Source organism: Rana temporaria, chromosome 9, assembly GCF_905171775.1.
Source record: "Rana temporaria chromosome 9, aRanTem1.1, whole genome shotgun sequence".
Classification (NCBI taxonomy): domain Eukaryota; kingdom Metazoa; phylum Chordata; class Amphibia; order Anura; family Ranidae; genus Rana; species Rana temporaria.
This window is the reverse complement of record NC_053497.1, coordinates 115,973,082-115,995,875: the sequence shown is the minus strand read 5'-3', so window position 1 is coordinate 115,995,875 and position 22,794 is coordinate 115,973,082. Positions and strand designations below refer to the sequence as shown.

At 39.5% G+C, this 22,794-nt stretch overlaps 1 protein-coding gene across 3 annotated transcripts in view; it reads right to left on the bottom strand.

The window, feature by feature from the left end:
• Positions 1-22,794, bottom strand: part of LOC120913886 (collagen alpha-1(I) chain-like) — a 342,467-nt gene that overhangs the window by 55,328 nt on the left and 264,345 nt on the right. For all 3 annotated transcript variants that reach the window (XR_005743585.1, XM_040324213.1, XM_040324214.1), the window contains 17 exons: positions 22,084-22,137; positions 15,785-15,838; positions 14,969-15,022; positions 13,727-13,771; positions 8,604-8,648; positions 8,369-8,476; positions 7,656-7,709; positions 6,380-6,433; positions 6,197-6,250; positions 5,593-5,700; positions 5,460-5,513; positions 5,271-5,378; positions 4,766-4,819; positions 2,769-2,822; positions 2,620-2,673; positions 2,483-2,536; positions 2,276-2,383 (listed from right to left, as the gene is read on the bottom strand). Coding sequence is in view for 2 of the 3 variants with exons in the window: in XM_040324213.1 (XP_040180147.1) it covers positions 2,276-2,383; positions 2,483-2,536; positions 2,620-2,673; positions 2,769-2,822; positions 4,766-4,819; positions 5,271-5,378; positions 5,460-5,513; positions 5,593-5,700; positions 6,197-6,250; positions 6,380-6,433; positions 7,656-7,709; positions 8,369-8,476; positions 8,604-8,648; positions 13,727-13,771; positions 14,969-15,022; positions 15,785-15,838; positions 22,084-22,137 (1,116 nt within the window). In the remaining variant the exon portion in view is untranslated. The remainder of the gene's footprint in view (positions 1-2,275; positions 2,384-2,482; positions 2,537-2,619; positions 2,674-2,768; positions 2,823-4,765; positions 4,820-5,270; positions 5,379-5,459; positions 5,514-5,592; positions 5,701-6,196; positions 6,251-6,379; positions 6,434-7,655; positions 7,710-8,368; positions 8,477-8,603; positions 8,649-13,726; positions 13,772-14,968; positions 15,023-15,784; positions 15,839-22,083; positions 22,138-22,794) is intronic.

Here is a 22,794-nt window from a genome sequence, read left to right as displayed (position 1 = left end):
GCATTGTAATTTATTATAACTCTAATGCCACGTACACACGATCAGAATTTCCGACAACAAATGTTCGATAGGAGCTTGTTGTCGAAAATTCAGACCGTGTGTAGGCTCCATCGGACATTTGCTGTTGGAATTTCCGACAACAAAAATTTGAGAGCTGGTTCTCAAATTTTCCGACAACAAATTTTGTTGTCGGAAATTCCGATCGTGTGTACACAATTCCAACGCACAAAATTCCACGCATGCTCGGAATCAAGCAGAAGGGCCGCACTGCCTATTGAACTTAATTTTTCTTGTCTTGTATGTCACCACGTTCTTGACATTCGGAATTTCTGACAACATTTGTGTGACCGTGTGTATGCAAGACAAGTTTGAGCCAACATCCGTCGGAAAAAAAATCACGGTTTTGTTGTCGGAATGTGCGATCGTCTGTGTGTGGCATTAGAGGTTTATTTGAAGAGATCTTCCCATAAATGTTGCGGGTACTTTAACAGCACAACCCCAGCTATTGCATAATCAAGTGAGGGAATCAAGCTATGCCTTGTTGAGCATACAGTGAGTAGAATAAAGATCTAAATGAGTATATAATGCCAAGAGTTTTTATTTATTTTCGACTTACTATGAGCTTGATAAAAATGTAAGGTCAAACATTTTTATTTATTTTTTTGAAAAGTTGTATTTATTGCTTTTGACATAACATAAGGTCAAACATTTAACAGTAAAAGTTAATATTTATTGTGCAGTTAGACACTTGCCAATTTCACCATAGATTTCCTAAATTTAATAGATGCAATAAAATAAACTTGTGTTACGCTAAATTACAAACAATCACAAAACTTAAAAGGCCAGTTAGGACTTAATTGAATTTATAGAAAATATTCAACCCATTAAAGCCCCAACCAATCAGCATTGTATTTTTAGTAAGACTTCCCCAGAGGACCTACAAACAAATATTATCTAGACCACATGTGTCGAACACAAGGCCTGCAGGCCAAATCCAGCCCACCAGGTCATTTCATGTGGTCCTCACAGCTCTCCTGCAGCTGCGGCACAACCTCCCCTTCCACCTTGTCTCAGCAGTCAGCACCAGAGAGGAGGACAGAACTCCTGTGCCAGATTCTGGGCTTCTCTATGCAGCTGCAGAAATGCTCATATCTCTGCGCTGCTCCCTCCGTAGCAGTCGGCAGCAGAAAGGAGGACAGAACTCCACCTACAGATCCTGTGTCTCACTGTGCAGCCGTAGCACCCCCTTTCCTAGTCTCAGCATTCAGCCGACTCCGATAGCTGACTCCAGCCCTCCACAGGTCCTCCTCCAGACCCTGCCCTTTCTGCTTTCCAGCTCCGCCCCCATTTTCTTCTCAGCAGGAGCACAAGGTCAGTGGGGGGTGCAATGTCATGTAAGGGAGGGTGGGGGACTCTTGACTTCTGATGGTGGGGGGCTCTTGACATCTGATGTAATGGGAGTGGGGTGCTCTAGACATCTGCTTATAATTATTATGAGAATAATACAAATCTATTCCAGTTGAGAAAGGAGGATCGCGCACCGCTGGTATCATCCACAAGAAACTTTATTGGAGACTGCTCAGACAGAACACCATGGCAGAACCTTGTTCTGTCTGAGATGTCTACAATAAAGTTTCTTGTCGATAATACCAGCGGTGTGCAACCCTTCTTTTCAGACTTGCATAATCTGCTACAGGAGTGTGAGTGGGCTCAGTGCCGATTTGCATCTGCAGTTCACAGCTTAACGGGGTTGTAAAGGTTCTTGATTTTTCACCTTAATGCATTCTATGCATTAAGGTGAAAAAACATCCGACAATTAGCGGCCCCCCAGATTCCCCCCTGTTTACTTACCTGAGCCCTCGAAAATCACACGTCGTGAACGTGCAGGCTTCTCGACCGGGCTTTTCAGCTCTTCTCGGCTCATTCATTGGATTTGAATCAATGACGCAGTGCGCCGGGGGCAGGGCCGAGTGATACGCTGCCGACTGTATCACTGTATCACGGGAGCGTGCCCGCAAGCTAACCCAGTAACTAAAAACAGTACTAAATACTAAAATACTAAAACCAGTAATAATCAAATGCAGAGGTAAATATTTAATATGATAAAGAGTAGACACATTTATATAGTCTTACAGATACAACCGGCCCTTTGAAGGCAACCATAATGCTAATTCGGCCAGCAATTAAATTCAGATTCACACCACTGATATAGACAAAATGGCAAAAGCTAAAAATCGGCAATCATTTTTTTTATATTAGAACAATTTTTTGGTACCTGGATTCCATTTAGGCCTTCACTTCCTGTTTCCCCCTTTTGTCCTTCTGGGCCAGGGAGCCCCAGAGGACCTTGAGAACCTTTACTCCCAGTTTGACCTGGTGGACCCTATAAAATGGTAAAACATATTACAGGACCTTAATAGCCCTTAATAGCCCTTAATAGCCCTAATGCTGCACGTCCATTTGATCTTGTCTTCTCACTCACCGGGGCTCCATGATGGCCTTGCTCACCCTTTTCTCCTCTCACACCAGGAGGACCCTGAAAACAGAAAGAAATAATAACAATCAATAAAACATAAAAACCTCAGATATGGGCTCTTTACAATCACAGTCTGCACGTACCAAGCCTCCTTTGGGACCGGGATATCCCGTCACACCACTGGTGCCTACATCACCCTGCAAACATTAATAATAAAAAAAAACTGAATTGCCTTCATTTCTTAAACAAGTAATATATTTATGTATCGTGAACATTTCTGCATGAAAATTACCTTCATTCCTGGACGCCCATCTTGACCAGAAGGACCTGGATCCCCTACTGCTGCCTGAAAAAAAAAAAATATATAGAAGCTCATTTCACCATGGGAAAGTCTCCAATATATCCGCTCTCCTATCAATTTTCAGGTGTCAGTTTGTTCACATTAGACATGTGCACACTGAAATATTTTGTTTCGGAATTTCAGTTTTGTCCGAAAAATACATTTATTTAGTTACTCCCAAAATTCATTTTGATTTATTTTGTTTCGTTAAAAAATGCATTCGTCCGAAAATCCGAATTAAAGGGGTTGTAAAGGTACAATTTTTTCCCCTAAATAGCTTCCTTTACCTTAGTGCAGTCCTTCGATTTTGCTTCTAAATGTCCTTATTTCTTCTGAGAAATCCTCACTTCCTGTTCTTCTGTCTGTAACTACACACAGTAATGCAAGGCTTTCTCCCTGGTGTGGAGAAAGCCTCTTGAGAGGGGACGAGCAGGAGGGTCAGGACGCTCTCTACTTTGCAGATAGAGAAAGGAGCTGTGTGTTAGTGGGCGTCCTGACTATCCTGCTTGCCCCCTCCCCCCTCAAGAGGCTTTCTCCACACCAGGGAGAAAGCCTCACATTACTGGGCCGGATTCAGATAGGTTAGCGGATCTTTAGATCCGCGTAACCCATCTGATTTACGATCCGCCGGCGCAAGTTTCTGAGGCAAGTACCTAATTCAGAAAGCACTTACCTCAAAACTTGCGGCGGCGTATCGTAAATCCCCCGGCGGAATTCAAATTCTGTGGCTAGGGGGAGTGTACTATTTAAATCAGGCGCGTCCCCGCGCCGATCGAACGGCGCATGCGCCGACCGCGATTAATCCCAGTGTGCATGCTCCAAATGACGTCGCTAATACGTCCTTGGTTTTGGCGTGAACGTAAATTACGTCCATCCGTATTCGCGAACGACTTACGCAAACGACGTAAAAATTCAAAACTCGGCGTGGGAACGACGGCCATACTTAACATAGGATACCCCTCACATAGCAGGGGTAACTATACGCCGGAAAAAGCCGAACGCAAACGATGTAAAAAAAAAGCGACGGGCGGGCGTTCGTTTCTGAATTGGTGGATCTCCTCATTTGCATATTCGTCGAGAGTAAAACACGAAACGCCACCTAGCGGCCAGCGGGAGATTTCAGCCTAAGATCTGACGGTGCAAGTCACTTACACCTGGCGGATCTTAGGGAGATCTATGCGTAACTGATTCTATGAATCAGTCGCATAGATCCGACCATCGGAACTCAGAGATACGACGGCGTATCAGGAGATACGCCGTCGTATCTCTATCTGAATCCGGCCCAGTTTGTGTAGTTACAGACAGAAGAACAGAAAGTGAGGATTTCTCAGAAGAAATAAGGACATTTAAAAGGAAAATCGAAGGATGAGGTAAGTGAAGGAGGACTGCACGAAGGTAAAGGAAGCTATTAAGGTCGAATCTTTCAATTGAAGGCTTATGGTGTCTGTCAAATGTTCTAAGAAGATTCAACGAAGCAGCTATAGTAGAATTCTAATGTTGTATGACTAGTAATAATTATATTTATTAATTATTATTACAAGTCAACCAACATTAGAATTCTTCTATAGACTATGGGCGGAGCATTTGGCCATAAATGTCCGCTCATGGCAATTGTATGTTTTTAGCTGCTTTATCGAATCTTCATGTCTCTATAATGCCAAATCTTTTCTCTCTGTGTTGAATAATCTTGGACTAATAGAGTTAGGTTAGGTACATCCGACCACAGATTAGATAGACACAGATTGCTATTGTCACCATCATGTCGAACCTTCTATCTATATCGAACTGTTGTCGCAACGAAACTAAAATAAAGCATTTTTTATGTTGGATCTTTTGGATTTCGGATTCTGTGCGTTCATTATCGTTTGTTAAAATGAACGCGAAAATCCCTGAAATTCGGACGAAAATGCATTTGGACAAAAATGAATGCACATGTCTAGTTCACATACCATGTCTCCTGGTGGCCCAATAGGTCCGAGAATTCCCATTAGTCCTGGTGGACCCTGAGGGACAGCAAGGTTAAAGTCAAAAAGCAACTGCAGGCAACAATTAAAATCAGTGAACTAATGCCATCCAGTCTATCCATTCCATAAAATACATAAAGAAACCAAAGACAGACATAGTGAAAAACACAGTGACCTTGAAAAGTTGGAACTCTGGGTTTATTTCCCACCAAATCTGTGTCTGCATGCCATATGTTCTACCCCTGATGGGGGGGTATTTCCTTGGTACAACTACTAACAAACTGTAATGTTAAATGGCTTTCATCCAAACTGGTCATAGAATGTGTTCTCCTGTGTAACTGTGATAGAGACATTACACAGTAAGCTGTAAACTTTTATGCACATTGCAAGGAACTATATAGAATTGGTCCACACTATTTAAATATCAAAAGAAAAAAGCTGCAGCAGAGATTTTGGGTTGATGGCCAAAGTGATGTTTCTGCCTACTCACCAGGAGCCCTACATAACCTCTCTCTCCTTTCGGGCCTCTTATTCCATGCTCTCCTAGAATGCCACTGGGCCCAGGATTTCCAGTACTTCCTGGTGGTCCAATTTCTCCCTAATGTTAAGTAAGTGAGAGAATGTTATAGGCAAAAGTGTACAAGTTTGAAGCCACCTTAGACAAAACTTTAGGTCAAACCTTTCTTCCTAAAGGTCCAGGGTCTCCAATATCTCCAATGTCCCCAGTGTCGCCCTAAACAAAAGAAAATATGTTAGAAAAAGCATTCAGATAACTTTTCCTCTTCGCTTGTTACCCTATGAGAAAAGTATACCTCTTTCCCTGGCTCTCCTGGAGGGCCTGGCAATCCTTGTAATCCTAATTCCCCAGGATCACCAAAAGGCCCAGGGGGACCAAGGTTTCCAGAAACACCAACATCTCCCTGAAAAAGACAATCAATAGCAAAAGTCTTTTGCCTGGACCATATCAAATTCTTTTTTTCCCTTTGTATTTCTGAAGTTTGAAACCAAAAACATTTTTCTGTACGTAATAGGAGTTTTCCCTGCTCAGTTTGTGCATCCTGTGCTTTCTATCAGTATAATGTAGTGGTAGGGTTTGAGTAAGACAATGTTTAAAGACAGTGAACTGTATATTATCAGCTCTCCTACTTCATGTATACCAGTATAGGTAACTGAGTTACAGTATATATTTAGTGATTTTATCAGACTGCCATTTTACTAACCATAAATATTTTGGAGGTTTTAGAGGCATAAAAATACTGTAACATTAACACTTATTACATTATAATAATAATACTAAATATGAGCACCAACTGTTTATAAGAGTTCTTCAGCATAACTTTGGAGAAGTGTTTTTAATATAAGGAATGCATATAAGAAATAAGCCAAATAAAATTTCTATGGCTTCTGTATACGCACCTGCTCTCCTTTCTTCCCAATGAGACCCTCAGTGCCAACTGAGCCTGGTTCACCCTGAAAATAATAGACAAAGATAAATTTACTTTTTCAGCGTGGCCATAGTTCCCTGATTGCAGCAAAGCAGCAAAGACAATCTCTATGATATTTACACAAGAATCACAACCTACAAATTACAGAAATTACCTGTTCCCCATCCAGTCCACTGACTCCTTGATCTCCAATTGGCCCAATGGCACCCTGCAAAGGTGTTAGAATCTTACATGTTAAATGAGGCTCTATTTTGTTGTGAGTAAGCTGAAATCTTAACATACATCCATTTCATGCATAGTAAAAGGATCCAGCGGAACACATGCTTATCCATACTTTTTCAATGCAAAGATCCCTTGTAATCTGTAAGGCTGCTAAAACAAAACTAAACCCAAGAAAAAATAATAATCTATACAGTAACAGCTTATCAGTCTTTAGAGGTGGCGGCTGCATTTGTTTTATTTTTTCAGGCTAAGAACATTTTCAGCAAGTACAGAAAATATCTGTTAATCTTGCCAGAAGTGCAGTGTCCTTGTCAATTCCTGTGAACTGCACTGAAGAATTTTTTTTTCGATGAACAAAGGCAGACTTATTAGTTGTCTAAACACAAAAGCAGCAAGGAAACAACATTTAATGCACTCCTGTATATATAATTGGCAATCAATTAAATGGCAAAAAACATCACATTTATTAGTCAATCACAAAAATGACAAAATAAAATATGTAAATACTTTGCATTCCCAATGTTGTAATGTGTTGCATTCTTTAATTATTTATCTCAGTTATTATTTTCTTCCTATTATTTTTAGTTTTGTATTATATTCTTAGTTTTGTATTTTTTGTAATGAACTAATAGGATAGTTTTGCACGTTAACCAATTGCTATACATGGGGTTGCATAATACATTATTTTCTTGCTGTTCTTGTGTTTGTAATAATTGCACTGAAGGTTTGCACTGCACAATGATCTTTTGTGAAAGCCAAAATACTGGGACTTGGTGGACCAAAGAAATAGATGTTTAGAATTTTAAAATAACTAATGGCTATAGGAGAAGAGATTTTTATATTTTTAGGCATATATGTAGTCTCCATAGTTACAGTCAAGCAGTAAACAGCAAAACAAGTGTGGTACTGGCAGCATCACCAGGACAAATAAAAGGAAAAGAAGTCAGAAAAAAAAAATGTAACCATCAAATCTAAGGACTGGTACTGTGCACTATATTACATTTTTTCGTAGATTGAAAGATGCTACAATGCTAGCAAAAAACTGTCAAAGTATATGAAATCATAACTAGTTCAGTCCATTATTTACAAAGCTACGCTAAAAAAATACAATTTGAAGCATAATAGCCTGCTATTGGCAACACAACTGTTATTCTGGAGAAGATGGTAAATACGACCCAGAAGATTTGTTTTTTCTTAAACAGACTTACCTTCTCACCTTCCTCTCCAGAAGATCCTTCTGGTCCTGGTGGCCCTTCTCGACCCTAAATAAGAATAAAATTGATAACAGAGAATTAAAAGATATATCTCCTCTTAAATCAAACCTGCCATGTAAACTTAAATCCAAACTTACCCTCCCATTCTGTATCTACTGCTCTGATCCCTACCCTTGTCTCTAAAAATTGTTGGCAATTACTGACAATATCCAGTATTGATGGTATTCTTATACTTTAAGGTATGCCTCACCCCACATGTGCTGGGGCCAGCCAATTTGTTGCTTATGCCGCGTACACACGATTGGAATTTCCAACGGACTTTTTCCATCGGAAATTCCGACCGTGTGTATGCCCCATTGGAGAAATTCAATCGGAAATTCCGATGAATTCCATCGGAGTTTAAATATAGAACATATTCTATTTTACTCCGATGGAATTCCGATGAGCTTTTGGTCGGGCAAAAGCCTGATCGTGTGTACGCGGCATTAGGCTCCCAAGTTCATTGTGAATATGCAAAAAAAAATATTGATATCCCAATTTGGTAAACAGGTTTTAATGAGCAGTTTGTTGGTGATTCGTTGTGCATGTCACTCCTCCATAAGCATGTGTTATAATATAGTGTCCTTGTTTTTTTTCTGAACTATGCAGTCTAGTTCTTTTTGTCAAACACTGTACGTTTTTTTTTTTTATCTAGAAATCAAACTTACTGGGTAACCTAAAGGACCAGTTTCTCCCTGGGCTCCTGGTGGACCTGTTTCTCCTGTGGTCCCAGTTTTTCCCAGTTCCCCATCACTTCCTGGATTACCAGATGGGCCCTAAAGAAGACAAATATATGTTATTATTTGAATGATAACCCATAAAATTCAATTGGTAACATGTTAAATACATTTCCTATTTTCTTATATGGGCCAAGCTGACCCTAGGAAATGCCAACCCACTTACTGGTAATCCAGGCAAGCCTTTGTCACCCATCTCACCCATACGACCCTGGAGATGCAGAAATAATAGGTGTAGTTACCAGTGACATCAATCAAGCATCTTCCAGTTTCTTTTTATGAATTTACTTTTGCTTTGCCAGGCAATGTATGGATATTTGTAGGTAAATTGAGCAACAAAATATTAGGGATGTTAAGAATTCACAAGGTGTCAAGAGGAGACTGTGACGAGAGTGGATGTCAGACCCCTGCCCTTCTTAACAACTCGTGACAAAGGACAGGCCAATCTCACACCTCACTGTCACTGTTGTAACAATACTACTTTTTTTTTAAAAAAGGTTTTTATTATTAGCCATATACACAGTTACAGGAAATAGCATTGCATAGAAATGACAAGTACTTATGTAGGACAGTCAAAAGGAGAAAAGAAAAAAATTAAAGGGAAAAAGATTCCCCCATTGTACATTTCCATGTCCTTAAAAGTGATAGGGAGTAATCCTAACATGGATTCTTCTAAAGTGCATATAGCCTTTTATTTTGTTAACAGAGAACTAATTATTCAAAACAATACTACTTTTAGCTGCACCCTGCACAAAGATTTTACAGCTTGCGGGCCCACAATCTAGGTGCCAGCAGCCTGAAAGTGATTGTCACTTGATTTACTTTAATTAAGCAATTAACCCTTTAACTGCCACACCTTTTACCAACGATTCAGAACTTCCACAAGATTAGCAATATCAACTATGATTTTGAAAAAAAAAAAAACTTCTGTAACACACACTGTCACCACAGACAGGCATGTTCAGAGGATTTATACTATACAGTAGCACTCTTCAAGAGACAGGGATTCTTTTTAGTTTGCATGGAAAGCCTTAGAGACATTTTAACACTTTCCAAAATAGGGTTTAATAATGAAAAAGGTAAAAATGGGGCAAGTAAAATATTTACAGACATAGGGTGTTACAAAGTAATAAAGAGACAATAAAACAACAGAGAGATAAAAATGAGTTAAAAACGAAGAATGCTTGCAAAGTCCTTGGTTTTAGCAGAGTTCAATCAATGAGTAAGGTGTTATTGGCTCTCATAACTTGAGAGATGTTCCTTGGTTGATGGTACATGAAAGCTGTCAATCTGTCCTGAAATTCCCCTTTTCTCTGGGATCAAAGGGGTGTTGACAGAGGCCATCTGACCAATTAAGCATCTAAGGAGTGGTTTATGGGGATGTCTCAATGTTTATGACTACAGTGGGGATCGAAAGTTTGGGCACCCCAGGTAAAAAATTGTATTAATGTTCATAACGAAGCCAAGGAAAGATGGAACAATCTCCAAAAGGCATCAAATTACAGATTAGAAATTCTTATAATATGTCAAAAAAAGTTAGATTTTATTTCCATCATTTGCACTTTCAAAATTACAGAAAACAAAAAAATGGTGTCTGCAAAAGTTTGGGCACCCTGCAGAATTTATAGCATGCAAAGCTGAGACCTGCCAGTGTCATGGATTGTTCTCAATCATCGTCTGGGAAGACCAGGTGATGTCAATCTCAAAGGTTTTAAATGCCCAGACTCATCTGACCTTGCCCCAAAAATCAGCACCATGGGTTCTTCTAAGCAGTTGTCTAGAAAACTGAAACTGAAAATAGTTGACGCTCACAAAGCTGGAGAAGGCTATAAGAAGATAGCAAAGCGTTTTAGATGTCAATATCCTCTGTTCGGAATGTAATTAAGAAATGGCAGTCATCAGGAACAGTGGAAGTTAAAGCAAGATCTGGAAGACCAAGAAAAATATCAGACAGAACAGCTTGCAGGATTGTGAGAAAAGCAATTCAAAACCCACGTTTGACTGCACGATCCCTCCAGAAAGATCTGGCAGACACTGGAGTTGTGGTACACTATTCCACTATAAAGAGATACTTGTACAAATATGGTCTTCATGGAAGAGTCATCAGAAGAAAACCTCTTCTATGTCCTCACCACAAAAATCAACCTTGCAAATGAACATATAGAAAAGCCTGATGCATTTTGGAAACAAGTTCTGTGGACCGATGAGGTTAAAATAGAACTTTTTGGCCGGAATGAGCAAAGGTACGTTTGGAAAAGAAAGGGCACATAATTTAATTAAAAGAACCTCTGTCCAACTGTTAAGCATGGGGGTGGATCAATCATGCTTTGGGGTTGTATTGCAGCCAGTGGCACAGGGAACATTTCACGAGTAGAAGGAAAAATGGATTCAATAAAATTTCAGCAAATTTTGGATGGTAACTTGATGCCATCTGTAAAAAAGCTAAAGTTAAAGAGAGGATGGCTTCTACAAATGGATAATGATCCTAAACACACCTCAAAATCCATGGGGAATTACATCAAGAGGCGTAAACTAAAGGTTTTGCCATGGCCTTCACAATCTCCTGACCTCAACATAATTGAAAATCTATGGATAGACTTTAAAAGAGCAGCACGTGACAGACAGCCCAGAAATCTCAAAGAACTGGAAGACTTTTGTAAGGAAGAATGGGCAAAGATAACTCAAACAAGAATTGAAAGACTCTTGGCTGGCTACAAAAAGCATTTACAAGCTGTGATACTTGCCAAAGGGGGCAGTATAAGATATTACCTCTGCAGAGTGCCCAAACTTTTGCAGACGCCATTTTTTTGTTTTCTGTAATTTTGAAAGTGTAAATGATGAAAATAAAATCTAACTTTTTTTGACAAATTATAAGAATGTCTAATCTGTAATTTGATGCCTTTTGGAGATTGTTCCATCTTTCCTTGGCTTCGTTATGCACATTAATACAAATTTTTACCTGGGGTACCCAAACTTTCGATCCCCACTGTATGTCCCAAATACAGTTTTTTATAGGTATTCATATCTCCTACTGGGTATGGCCTGTTAACATGCAGAATATTGTCCAGTATGAATTTAGCTTATATATAAACTAGACAGGTTTCAGATGCCCAGTTCGCCTGAATTGGGATGGTTCTGCTCCCGGTGCTCCTAGGGCAGCAGTGTCTGGACTCAAAACACTGTAATTTAACTGAGGGAGGTAAATATGTCTATATTCTGGTTGTGCTATTATTATTTCATGAGTTATAATACATGCTAAAGATTCAGAGTTATAACAGCTATCCAGGCTGCAGAGATGTGTATTGTCCATCCACTCCAACTGAGCTATTTACAACCTGTATCTGTTAGTTCTCTGGAATGCTCAGCTTGCAAGGGTGACAGTTTTTTTTAGGGTTTCTAGATATAAATTGTGGATTGGGTAATGGAAAGGTCTGTGTGTCTGATCAATGAATTGGTAAGGTCCATCAGTTAACAGTTTGTGTATTGTATAAAGTGGAGGAAGGAGGGGGGGGGGAGGAATCAGAGCTGCTGGATCTCTAGTTTTAAAACAGAGAAGCCAATGACAAATAAAATGTAATGGCTGAATGTGAACAAAATGGCTGCTACACACACAGCTAGTCGTGAGCCCAGTACGCATAACCATAACAGAGACCCCTCTTTGTTTGCCATCTTTTAAATGGTGGAATGTAGGGAACAATGGTGACTTTGGATTTAAAATGTATTGCAGACTCAATTGACCATTCTCTATTTTATTTTCACAGTATTTATCAATAAATATTTAATTTTTACAGTAAATATCAGTAATTCTAAATAAAGCAGTGATGCCAGCATAAAGTGTTAACCATATGTGCCTAGGGAAGCATAATCTCTAAAAATGTTCCTGACTGTGTGCAGCACTGAAAAATGCATTACACTGTGCTGCCAATCTGCATGTTAACCACTAGAGTACCGGGCCATCGTCAAATGACGGCTCCACGGTTACTCTGAAAATTCAACAGGACGTCATTTGACATCCTGTATTCTTGCGGCCACTGGGGGGCGCGCGAGCGCGCCGGCGGCAGCGCGCGCGCGCCCGGCGCGTCCCCGAGATGCCGATGCGCGTGCCTGGCGGTCGCGATGTCCGCCAGGCACTCGGGATCGGCGGCTACAGGGACAAGACGTGGAGCTCTGTGTGTAAACACAGAGCTCCACGTCCTGTCAGGGGAGAGAGGAGACCGATCTGTGTCCCTTGTACATAGGGACACAGCATCGGTCACCTCCCCCAGTCACCCCCCTTTCCCCACAGTTAGAACACAATTTAGGTATACATATTAACCCCTCCCTCACCCCCTAGTGTTAACCCCTTGAATGCCAGTCACATTTATACAGTAATTAGTGCATATTTATCGCATTAATCGCTGTATAAATGTGAATGGCGCCAAAAACGTGTCAAAAGTGTCCGATGTGTTCGCCGCAATGTCACGGTGACAGTAAAAAAAATCGCAAATCGCCGCCAATACTAGTAAAAAAATTAATAAAATAAAAATGCCATAAATCTATCAGCTATTTTGTAAACGCTATAACTTTTGCGCAAACCAATCAATATATGATCATTGCGATTTTTTTTACCAAAAACATGTAGAAGAATACATATCGGCCTAAACTGAGGAAAAAAAACGTTTTTTTTTTTAAAAAATGTGATATTTATTAAATAAAAAAGTAAAAAATAGTGTTTTTTTTTTAAATTGTCACTCTTCTTTTGTTTATAGCGCAAAAAATAAAAACCGCAGAGGTGATCAAATACCACCAAAAGAAAGCTCTATTTGTGGGAACAAAATGATAAAAAAATTGTTTGGGTACAGTGTAGCACGACCGCGCAATTGTCATTCAAAGTGCGACAGTGCTGAAAGCTGAAAATTGGCTTGGGCAGGAAGGGGCGTAAGTGCCCAGTATGGAAGTGGTTAAACTTGATCTTGATCTCAGAATGCAACACTTTAACTAAACATACTACTGCAGCCTTCAAAGTATGTTAATAAAGATATGGAACATTTTGGAAAAATATAGCAATTCCAAATAGAAAAACTGCCAAAAGGGAGACTGTTAAGAATTGTGGCTCCTGGGGCATTTGCTTCCTAGCATCCCTCCAATACTATCCCTAAATTTCAGCAGTTAATTGTTAATATATACAATCTTGAAAAGTTCATGAACTGATCAAATGGGCACATTTTTTTTAAACAGACCTATTATGACATGGCCCAGGATATAATCAACTCAGGTTGGACTTTTTTGAAAGATAAAGAATATTAATACCTGTGGCCCATTGGGTCCCCTTTCCCCGGGAGGACCTGGAGGCCCCTATATGAGAAACAAACATTATTTAAAACAAAGAGTTACAAATAAGACAAATAAGCTGCGTAAACTGTTGGCGCTATATAAATCCTGTATAATAATAATAATAATAATACATTGTAAATTGGCTATAGTTACATTGTCGTTGAGTAAAACACCTATACCAATAAAAGAGCACATTCAAACTTAGGCTCCATTCACACCTTGGCGACAAAACGCCCGACGCTCGATACGCTGGAGGGGCGAATTTCCATTGCTGTCTATGAGATGGTTCACTTCTCACGCCGAACACCGAAACGCCGTACGCCTGCCGCCTGAAAACAAGTCCCGGACCCTTTTTTTCAGGGGGCATTGGCGTTCGACCATAGACAGCAATGTTTAATTCTTTGTGAAAAAAAAAAAAAAAGTAAACGAAATTGCGGTAAAATACGCCGCGTACGCGGCGTTACTTGTCGCCTAGGTGTGAATGCAGATTAAGAGCATTGTGGTAATGTGCAATGTTTGCGTCTTGTCATGACTCATCTTAAGGCAGCCTATTCCTTTTGAGTCAGCTGCCATTGTATTGCAATGCTCTGAAATTCACACATGCACTATTTTTTTAATGCAGGCCCCACAATACACAGATGACTCATATGGTACACTACAAAGCAAGTGTGATGTACTTTTCAGCCTGGGTGCACTGGGTGCCATTCAAAAGGAAAGGAATGGTGGCACAACACACAGTACTGTGTGTCACCACAATGCATTAGTGTGACTGGGCCTTTAAAATTAAAATGAACTCATCTGGATGGTAAGCTACAGGAATATACCATCTTTTGCTGGTAATGCCGATTTTTTTTATGCTAGTAAAGGAAAGGTTTAGGGATGAGAGGAAATAAAAGGTTTTATTTACTTAAAAATTTTAATGAAATTTCATCAGAAAGTCGGTTGACGTTTGGTCAGTGTGTACATCAGTCTGTCCAACAGAACCTGGTCTAGCCACCACCTTCTGTTGGAACATGCTGGACAGGAACAGCCATGGATTATTGCAATGAGCACTCACGTTTGAAGTATCTGAGACATATATAATTGTCTGGCTTTCCCTATCAGGCTCAACCTTTAACTAATATATCACTTTTTTAACGACCATCACCTTTTAATGACATGTTGCTATTTAACTTTATTATTTCTGATTTGTATTGTATTCACAGGGTATTCATATACCTTTGGACCAGATTTGCCTGGTGGTCCTGGAATTCCGGGTGGTCCAATCTCTCCCTGTTATAGTAAAAAGAAAGTTAGATGTATATGTTTTGAAATATAGCATGTGGGCAAACATTGTGCAGTACAAATATGTGAACATTGTAGACATGCAGACCCTTCAATGGTATTGCTTTAACTGGTATAGTACCGGTCTTGCACACCAAATACTATGGCAAGTACTGGTCTATACCAAGTTTTAACAGTTGCACCTGGACTGACAGACAAACTGCAGATTTCAATAACGGAGTGGCTCCCCCTATTTAATATGCATGGTTTCTGCCTATTAAAAATGTAACGCCTTATTACCATCTAGTAAGCACTAATTTTTGATGCTTGGAATTTTACCTGGTAGGGTCACGTTTGAAGCTTAAGAACCCTTGACAGCCCTAAAGTCAAAAGGTGATGGCTTTTGGTTAATTTTATTGTACATGTTTTTTTGAGTCTATATGTTTCTAAACTGTTTTTTATAACTGGTTCAATTATAAATAAAAAACCTTTTTTTTGCAAAAATGGTCCTGTCTTTTAATAGGAGAGAGGGTGAGGCGTTATCTCTTTTTTGTGACCCATTCTGCTATTTATGTTGTCATATAGACTCAAAGTGATCTCTCTATTTGGCCTGCAGAAAAGCTACTAAACCTAATGGGTGCTTGTGACCGTCTGGCTATAAGTGATAAATAGAAAGTAGAAATATGCAATATTTTTTAGTTCTGAACATAAAAACACAGAGAAAATATATTTTTGATTCTGCATCAAAAGAGGAGATCTTCCATACTGTACCTTCTCCCCAGGATGCCCGGTTCGACCTCTTTGACCTGATGGACCTGCCAACCCCTTAGGAATAAGAGATATTAAAAGTTTTATATTCTTATCCCAAAGTCAAAACTCCACACAGCTTCTACAACAAGAGTAACAATTTAGCATGAAACTGAAAAAAGCAGTTTTATACCAGAGATACACTATTTCTAAACACCAAAAGTACAACTAAAAATTATGGCTTACACAGCCTAACTCCAGTAAATTTGTTTGTTTAGTTTTGGAAAAAGTTGGGGAAGAGTTACAAATTCTGTCATGTTATGAATTCTGTCAATGACACCATGCAAACACTGACCCTCACTTTCTGTAATTGCAGCACCCATTTAAGAAATAGTGTGTGTGATTGTCACAGGGCAAAACAAGACAGAGAGAATTAAAAACAATGTCAGTACAGTCTCACCGTACTAAAAATGTATCAACGTTATCTACTATGTAGTGCTTAAAAATAATACCTCAAATGTACTAAGTAACTCAAAAGGTACAAATATTAAATTATATAGTCAAAAAAGATGCAATAAACTTTTAATTTTATTTTTAAAATAAACAAATATTCTCATCAGTTTAGGCCGATATGTATTCTTCTACATATTTTTGGCAAAAAAAAAAAAAAATCTTAATAAGCGTATATTGATTGGTTTGGGCAAAATGTGTAGCATCTACAAAAAAGGGAATAGATTTATGACAATTTATTATTATTTATTTTTAGTATTCAATGATATTTATTGAAAAGATTTAAAAGATGTATACAACAGTACAAAAGCATTTCAACATCTCCAATAGCGTTAGCAAACGCAATCTGAGACCCATACATATACCATATATTATTTATTTTTACTAGCAATGATGGCAATCTGCAAATTTTTAGCGGGACTGCAACATTGCGGCAGACAGATCGGACACTTTTGATACTATTTTGGGACCATGTGGCCAAATAGCCACTGATTACTGTATAAATGTAATTGGCAGGGAAGGGGTTAACACTAGGTGGCGATCAAGGGGTTAAACGTGTGTTTTAGGGAGTGTTTCTAACTGTGGGGGACGTGAGTGCCTGGAAGAGGAGACCGATTGCTGTTCATAACCAGTATGAACAGCAGATCTGTCTCCTCTCCCCTGACAGAACAGAGATCTGTCTGTTTACATTGACAAATCTCCTTTCTATCTCTCTCAGGAGCGATTGTGGGTGCCCGGCAGATATTGCGGCCGCCAGGCACGTGCATTAGCTCCTACGTCATGCGGCAGAAACCCCTTAAAGTGCTACAGTGATTCGCGCAGAGGAGACAACCTGTCGGGGTAACGATGGCGGCTGGTCGGCAACTGGTTAAGCAGAGTTCAAGATAGCTGAAAGCAGACCCTTTAAGTTAAGAAACACTAGTCACTTGTGAAGATTGGGAAGGAATAAAAGGGGTTATGGGTAACTCCATAGAATCCAGCAGCTAGCACTCAAAGAATGGTAGGTGAACAAATTCCTGGATGATTAACCACATACCAGCTAAATTCCAGAGCAAATTTAGCTGGTATGTGGTTAACCAATAGAGGATGCAGACTTTTCCTGTATAACCAAAGCACAAGTGATCACAGTGTAGGTTTGTTTAATTGTATTTTATCCTGTAGATACAGATACCAGAGATGTGAGCAAAAGCACAGGTGTCTGTATACAGTGTTTATGGGATTAAATAAACTTGCATCTGCTGGCACTACAAGTACCAGAGATGTGGACAAAGACAATGGTGTCTGTATATAGTGTCTATATGATTAAATGGGCATGTGCTTTCTCAATGACATAGTAACTGAAGTTGCTGGTAGCGATGGTGATGGCTTTTCAGGATCTCCCTCTGGGTCCTGGCTCAGGGAATAGCTTCCGACCTCCGTCGCACTGCGGCCCACCCAGATCTGAAGTGCAGGAAGCGTGAAAGGAGCAGTAACAGCCTCCAGACCTCTGCAAGATAGGGAGGTGATGCTGTCCACAGAAGTCCCTCTGAACGCTGCTGCGACTTGTCCGCAACACATATGCACAGAGTTCCTGCTGGAAGCTCCAGACCGGGGTCCCAAAAGAGCATTCTAGGCCTAGACCATCCCCTTTATATCCTCTCCCAGCAGTCTGTTCTTCTCTCCCAGTAGTCTGGTAGCTGTAGTTCAGGCCAGTCCTGGTAGAATTAAAACCCCAGCATTCTGAACTACACATCCCACAATGCTCTGCTTTGCTTTTAGGAAATGACAACATGGAGTCCAAGCCAACACTAGAGGGACACAGCTCATCATCAACAGCACTGTCCCTGAAGTGCAGGCAACAATACCTGGCTACTGGCTACATTAGCGCAGATTTTATATTGTGAATTTTCTGTGGGATATGTCTCTACTAACTTGCAATATTTGCCCACTGTTCTTTGCAGAACTGCTCAAGTTAAGTTAAATTTGATGGTGACCGTTTGTGGATTGAGGTCCATAGGGTCATAGTCAGCATATTTCTTCCTCCAAACACGGTGAGCTTCCCTCCTCAAGAAGGAACATGTACAGTCATGCCAATGAACATCTAAATGATTCAGAGAAGGATTGGGAGAAAGTGCTGTGGTCATTTAGCTCTTTGGCATTAACTCTACTCACTGTGTTTGGAGGAAGAAAAATGCTGAATATGACCCTAAGAACACCATCCCTACAGTCAAGCAAGGAGGTGGAAACATGATGCTTTGGGGCTATTTCTCTGCTAAAAGGTAAAGGCCGACTTTGCCACATTGAGGGGCCAATGGACGGGTCCATGTATTGTAAGATCTTGGATGAGAACCTTCTTCCCTCAGCCCGAACAGTGAAGATGGGTCGTTGATGGGTCTTCCAGCAGACAATTACTCAAAACATACCGCCAAGGCAACAAAGCAGTGGCTCAAGAAGAAGCATGTTAAGGTCTTGGAGTGGTCTAGTCAGTCTCCACATCTTAATCCTTTAGAAAATGTATGGAGGGAGCAGGGGCGGACTGACCATTGAGTCACTCGGGCACTGCCCAAGGGCCCCATGCCACTAGGGGGCCCCATCAGGGTTGCCAGGCTCAGTAAAACCAGGGACAGTATGTAAAAATCTATGTTTTTTTTAGATCTGTCCCTGATATGTCCGAAACCGACATGCTTTTGATGTGAAAATCCTCGAGATTTTAGCTGCCCCCCCCCTCTGCACTGCCTCCTGGCGTGGTGGCCATCTGTAAGCCCAGGGGCCCCATAATCTTCTATTGCCCGGGGGCCCCATGAGTTGTCAGTCCGCCCCTGGGAGGGAGCTGAAACTTTAAGATGCCAAGAGACAGCCAAGAAACCTGAAGGATTTAGAGAAGATCTGTAAAGAACAGTGGACCAAAATCCCTTCTGAGATGTGTGCAAACCTGGTTACCACCTACAAGAAACATCATACCCCTGTGCCCACAAGGGTTTCTCCACCAACTACTAACTCATGTTTTGCTTGGTGATCAAATACTTATTTTACTCACTGAGCTGCAACTTAATTTATAACAGTTGTTTTGTGGGGTTTTTTCTGTATTTTTGGTTAATATTCTGACTCTATCATTTAAAATACACCTATGTTACATATTATAGACCCTTAATTTCTTTGTAAGTTGGCAAACTTAAAAAATCTGCAGGGGATCAAATAATTTTTTTCCATATACACATATATATATATATATATACACACACATATACATATATACACACATACATACATACTGTATACAGCGGGTAAAATAAGTATTGAACATGTCACCCTTTTTTTAGGCAAATATATTTTTAAAGGTGCCATTGACATGCAATTTTCACCACATGTCGGTAACAACCCTTGCAATCTATACATACAAAGGAACCAAAACAAATAAGTTCAGAATTAAAGTTATGTGTAAAAAAAAAAATATGGAATGACACAGAACTATTGAACACGCTAACTGAAATTCATAGAATTTTTTTCATACAAAATCCTTTGTTGGTAATGACACCTTCAAGATGCCTACTGTATGAAGAACCTAGTTGCATGCACTGCTCAGATGTGACTTTGGCCCATTCTTCCACACAGTCTTTAAATCATGAAGGTTCCATGGGCCTCTATGAGCTCTGATCTTTAGTTCTTTCTGTAGAATTTCTATTGGATTAAAGTCAGGTGATTGACTGGGTTATTCTAGCAGATTTATTTTCTTTCTTTGAAAGCAATTGAGAGTTTCCTTGGATTTGTGTTTGGGATCATTGTCCACCCTCATTTCATCTTCATCATCTTGGTAGATGGCAGCAGATTTTTATCAAGAATGTCTTGGTACATTTTTCCATTTATTCTTCCATTAATAATAGTAAGTTTACCAGTACCGTATGCTGAGAAACAGCCCCACGCCATGATATTCTCACCTCCAAACTTCACTGTTGGTATGATATTTGACCTCCAAATGTAAAATTTTGGTCTCATTTGACCAGACTATATTCTCCTAGCATTTCACAGACTTGTCTAAATCTTGTGCAGCAAACTTGAAATGAGCTTCAACACTTTTTCTTCAGCAATGGAGTCTTGCGTGGTGTGCATATAGGCCATGGTCGTTCAGTGTATTACTTATTGTTTTCTTTGAAACAGTTGTACCTGCTAATTCCAGGTCTTTCTGAAGTGCTCCACAAGTGGTCCTTGGTTCTTGGACAACTCTTCTGATAATTATTTTCACTCCTTGCGAGGAGCATCTGGTCGTGGCTGGTTTATGGTGAAATTATGTTCTTTCCACTTTTGGATTATGGCCCAAACAGTGCTCACTGGAACATTCAGAAGTTTAGAAATCCTTCTGTAACCAATGCCATCAGTATGTTTTGCAACAATAAAGTTGGAAGGTCTTGAGAGCTCTTTGCTTTTACCCATCATGAGATGTTTCTTGTGTGACACCTTGGTAATGAGACACCTTTTTAAAGGCCATCATTTAAGACCGAACCAACTGATATTAATTTGTACTTACAAGGGGCAGAATTGCTTTTTAACTACTGATAGATTTCAGCTGGTGTCTTGGCTTTCCATGTCTTTTTGCGCCTCCCTTTCTTCATGTGTACTTTTTCCCTGTCTCATTCCATTTTATTACACATAACTTAATTTCTGAACTTATTTGTTTTGGTTTCTTTGTATGTATGGATTGCATGGGTTGCTACCAACATATGGTGAACATTTCATGTCAATAGCACCTTTTGAAATATATTTACCTAAAAAAATTGTGACATTTTCAATACTTAAATTTACCCTCTGTATATAATGTATATATAATATTTACAAAAAATATATATATATAATATTTGCACCTTTGAGGTAGTATTTTTGAGAACTATGATATGTACAGTATAGTTTGTATAATTTGAACTTGAGGATTAATTGTAGCAGCTGAAATTTGTTTCTTATAAAAGTTTTTTTTGTAGGGTAAACTAACAACACAGAGTTTCTATTTATACTGTTTGTTTTTTTATCATTTTTATTTTTGATTTTATTTGCTATCTCACTAAAGAGACTTCTTCCAATAGAAAATATACAGCACTGATAAAGACTTTACCTTACCCTACTCTCCAACACAAAAAAATAAATAATTTTGGATGGAATTGAGCTTTAAAGCATGAACAAATATGTGTAACAAGAACTTGTCACTCTGCGGTAGCCTCTGATGGCTGAGAAAGCCATCATGCAGACTGAAAGCGGCATTAAACCCAAAAGCAAACATTGATTCTATTGCAGCTTACTGATTCTTTTTTAGGCTTTCATTCTTTTATTTTCACCTGGTGATCTTGCCAGTAAGTCTATTTTTCAACAGAATAAGCTGCCCTTCAGATGTAGCTGTTACAGGAGTGAAACAAACCATTTACTACTGACAGGGGTGCTTACAATAAACAGGTTTTATTTATTTATGTAAAATCTTTATCCCACAAGTTAAAAACTGTTTGCTATAACGCCTTATAAAGTGTTATCTGGAGTTTGGCTTCTGCTGTCCAAAGGTGCTCCTTCATCCAGAGTGTAGGCACTCCAATACAGGAGGTGTATGAAAAAAGCCTAAATAAAGAAAACAAATGTAGACACCAAATCTGATGATTCGTAAACTGCAATATATACATTTTTTTGGTTTGGGGTTTAATACTTTTTGAATGACCAGAAACTGGAACATCACAGGGTCATTGTTGTAAAAAGTGCTTTCAGCAAGCCACTAATTACAAAAATCTGCCTGCTAATACTGTTATTAAGCTACTCTATTCCACCAAATGTGTAATTTTAATAGATGCATGTAACATACTTACATACATGCCCACAGGCCCCTGCTGTCCTTCAGGCCCTTGTTTTCCAGTAAAGCCCTGCAAGACAGACATGTAATCATGCGTTTTGTTCAAAGCAATATCAACCAATTCAATCAAATTTCAGCAGAATATTATTTTAAGCTGGGACCTGGAATAGAAAAACTAAAAGGGATATAAGAGAAAAGAAGAGAAAACTGAAAATTCCCTATCAAATACTTACCGTAATTTTCCTTTTCTGGGGAAGTACCAAATAGGACAGACAACAGAATGTTGGCGGGGTGTAAACAAATAGGAACCATGGGTCATATTTGGTGGGGATGCCCCACAATTAGAACATACTGGAAGGAAATACTAAGGTACATAAAAGGAGATCACTAAAATTGACATACCAGAAAATGCTGCAAAAAGCTTGATGCCGAAGAACTGGAGGGAAGTAGATAGCCCAAAGATAGGGGAGTGGTTTGATAAGATAGAAGAGACTCGAAATATGGAATATCTTAGACACAGTTATGAAGAGAAGGATTTTCCAAGAGATGGGAAGATTGGAAAGAGTTTAAACTGACAAAGAAATACAGTGAAATTAGAAGTACATATTGAGGAGGAATAAGATAGGGTAGGGGGGTGGTAGGGGAGGCGGGAGGGAAAGGTTATAGTTACAGAAATAAGAGAATATGGTTGACATATTCTTATGGAGGTGAGAAATGTTGTTTGGTT